Here is a 2,464-nt window from a genome sequence, read left to right on the forward strand (position 1 = left end):
CCGGCCCAAGCCCCTCACAGGCACTCCCAGCCCCTGGACGGGTGCTCTGGGCGGGAATCACTTCGGAAGGCCCGTGTTGTTCCTGGGAGTCCTGGGAGCTGATGCGGAAAGCAGCAGGGTGTGGGGATGGGGGCTCCCAGGGTCTTGAGGGAGGGGGTGCAGTCTGTCTTGCAGAACCTCCCTAACCTCTGCTCCCTGCTCTCTGACCCCACCCCAGATTATTTTTGAGGGGGTTCGAGGCTCAGGCTACCTGGGAGATATCGCCATAGATGATGTCACACTGAAGAAGGGAGAGTGTCCCCGGAAGCAGATAGATCCCAATAAAGGTGATGACTGAAAGGGGGGTGGATCTGGGGGAGGCTTTGGGGGTGGGCACCTGTGTCAGGGGGAGGAGAGTGTCTGTGTCTGTGAATGGGGGCTCGGAGAGGCTGGGTGACAGCTGTGTGCGTCAGTGACGAGGTGCACACGCAGGCTCCAGCCGGGCTCAGGCTGTGGGGTGTGTGGGACAGTTAGACCAGACCCTGCCCTCCTGTGAGTGCTTGGCTGTCTTCGTACCGCAGTGCCTCCTGTGCTTCTGTCTTCACGTATCTCTGTGTGCGTGGCCCAGATGTGAGCGTGTGCTCCCCCGGGGGCCAGATGTTTGCAGTCATAACAGCTCAGGTTTACTGAGCAATCGCTATGTACCAGGCAAGATACAAAAACCTGTACACGCATGAGCTCATTCAATCCTCAAAGCAGTCCTCTGGGGTGGCTCTTACTATTAGACTCATTTTACAGATGGGAAAACTGAGGCCCACTGAGGTCCAGTGAACGCCCATGTCTTAGCCACAGAGCCAGGACCCGGACCCCCGCAGGCTGAGTTAACTCCCACACCACACACCTCAAGTCTGTGCTGATGTGCGTCTATGTGCATGAGGGCAATGTCTGCTTCAGGTGCCCAGAGAGCGGGGGAAAGTAACAGGCCCTCCCACAGCCCCTCCCCCCGCCTGCCTTCGGCTCCCTGGTCCTCCAGACTGACTGGCGCCCGGCTGTCTCCCTCTCTCCTGTCCAGTGGTGGTGATGCCGGGCAGCGGAGTGCCCCACCAGCCCCGCCCACAGCTCTGGGGGCCCGTGGCCGTCTTCCTCTTGGCGCTGCAGAGATGATGAGAGCTGCTCGGCCCCCCGCCCCGCCCCTGGCACACCAAAGTGTCTGCATCGTACCAAAGACTGACCTCTGCCAGCCGGGGTGCCCGGGGCAGGGGCGGCCCACAGGAGGGGCCTCCGTTGGCTGCGAGGATGAGCAGAGAACAAGGACAGAGGCCCGCTGAGGCCCTGCAGACGCGCACACTCACGCCCACACTCACACAGAGATCTATTAAAGCACAAGTTTCTATCCGACCTGCCAGCCGGCACCTTCTTTACCGCAGAGACGGGGACTCTGAACGGTGTCTGCCACCCCAGGGACCTCGGCGCCACGCAGCCTTGTCCTGGCTGCACCTGCGGTGTGTCTGCCCTCACCCCGTCTCTCACTTCAGGCTGAGCTCCAACCCATGGCTTTACCAGGAAGGGAGCAGGCACAGGAGCCCTGCCTTGCCCGGACTCTGGGACTCCCTGGGAGGGGGGAGGCTGGGGTCAGTTAAAGGGGACGGGGTGCAGGGGGGAGACTTTGTGAGCTCTGTGAATGCCCAGTGCAGAGGACAAGGAAGGTGAGACCCTGCTGCTTGCAACTCTGTTCCCCGGGCAAGGGCCAGAGGTGGAGCCCCCAGGTCCCCCAGATCCCCTGACCTGATTCCTGGGATGTCGTATCCCCCCTCCCTCCAGTGCCTCATTTGAAGGGACCCGGCATGGGGTTCTTGGGCCTGGCAGTCTGAAGATTGACCCCCCCCCACTACCTCCACCCCTGCCCTGAAGCATCTGGATTCCTGAGCGCTCAGTCCCCACCCAGCAGGCTGGCCTACCCTCACCCCAGCTGCATCTCTGAGGCCAGGGGAGTGGTGACCAGGCCCAACTGGGGTGAGGCTTGCCTCTGAAGGGGCAGAGAAGGCCTGCTTCTCGATTTTGCATCCCCATGTCGGACACTGGTCTTGGCAGTGGAGTGGAGCCTGCCTTTCTTATGTACGTGGCACGAGGGGTTGCCCTGGACGGGAGGCTGTGTAGGGCGGCCACCCCTGCCCTCCTCTACTGGATGCGCGTCCCAGGGCCGGTGAAGGAGGGGGGCCTTGTAGGCTGGGGCGGGGGCACTTGCTGGTCATGCTGTTCCCTGGGCGCTGAGCTCATGCCCCAGCAGGGAAAGGGCTCCGGTCCTTGGGCCCTGGGTCGGAGCCCGAGTTGGGCATGACGGGATCTAGACCTTTCCTCAGCATCACTCCTGAGGCCCCTTCCAGGATGAGTCTTCACGCATGTGTGCATGTGGCCATGTGTCTCTGGGTGTGCATGTGTGCGCATGTGTGTGGGCCCGTGTGTCTGTGTGTCTGTGGGTACATCT

General features: G+C 62.1%; 1 protein-coding gene across 1 annotated transcript in view; it reads left to right on the forward strand.

Moving 5' to 3' along the window:
* LOC102424469 (MAM domain-containing glycosylphosphatidylinositol anchor protein 1) overlaps positions 1 to 1,377 on the forward strand; it is a 53,998-nt gene extending 52,621 nt beyond the window's left edge. Inside the window, exons 13-14 of the mRNA XM_023745321.1 lie at positions 218 to 326; positions 1,052 to 1,377. Coding sequence (XP_023601089.1) covers positions 218 to 326; positions 1,052 to 1,143 — 201 coding nt within the window. The 3' untranslated portion in view covers positions 1,144 to 1,377. The remainder of the gene's footprint in view (positions 1 to 217; positions 327 to 1,051) is intronic.
* The last annotated feature ends 1,087 nt before the right edge of the window (positions 1,378 to 2,464 follow it).

This window comes from Myotis lucifugus, unplaced genomic scaffold (genome assembly GCF_000147115.1).
Source record: "Myotis lucifugus unplaced genomic scaffold, Myoluc2.0 scaffold_534, whole genome shotgun sequence".
Classification (NCBI taxonomy): Eukaryota; Metazoa; Chordata; class Mammalia; order Chiroptera; family Vespertilionidae; genus Myotis; species Myotis lucifugus.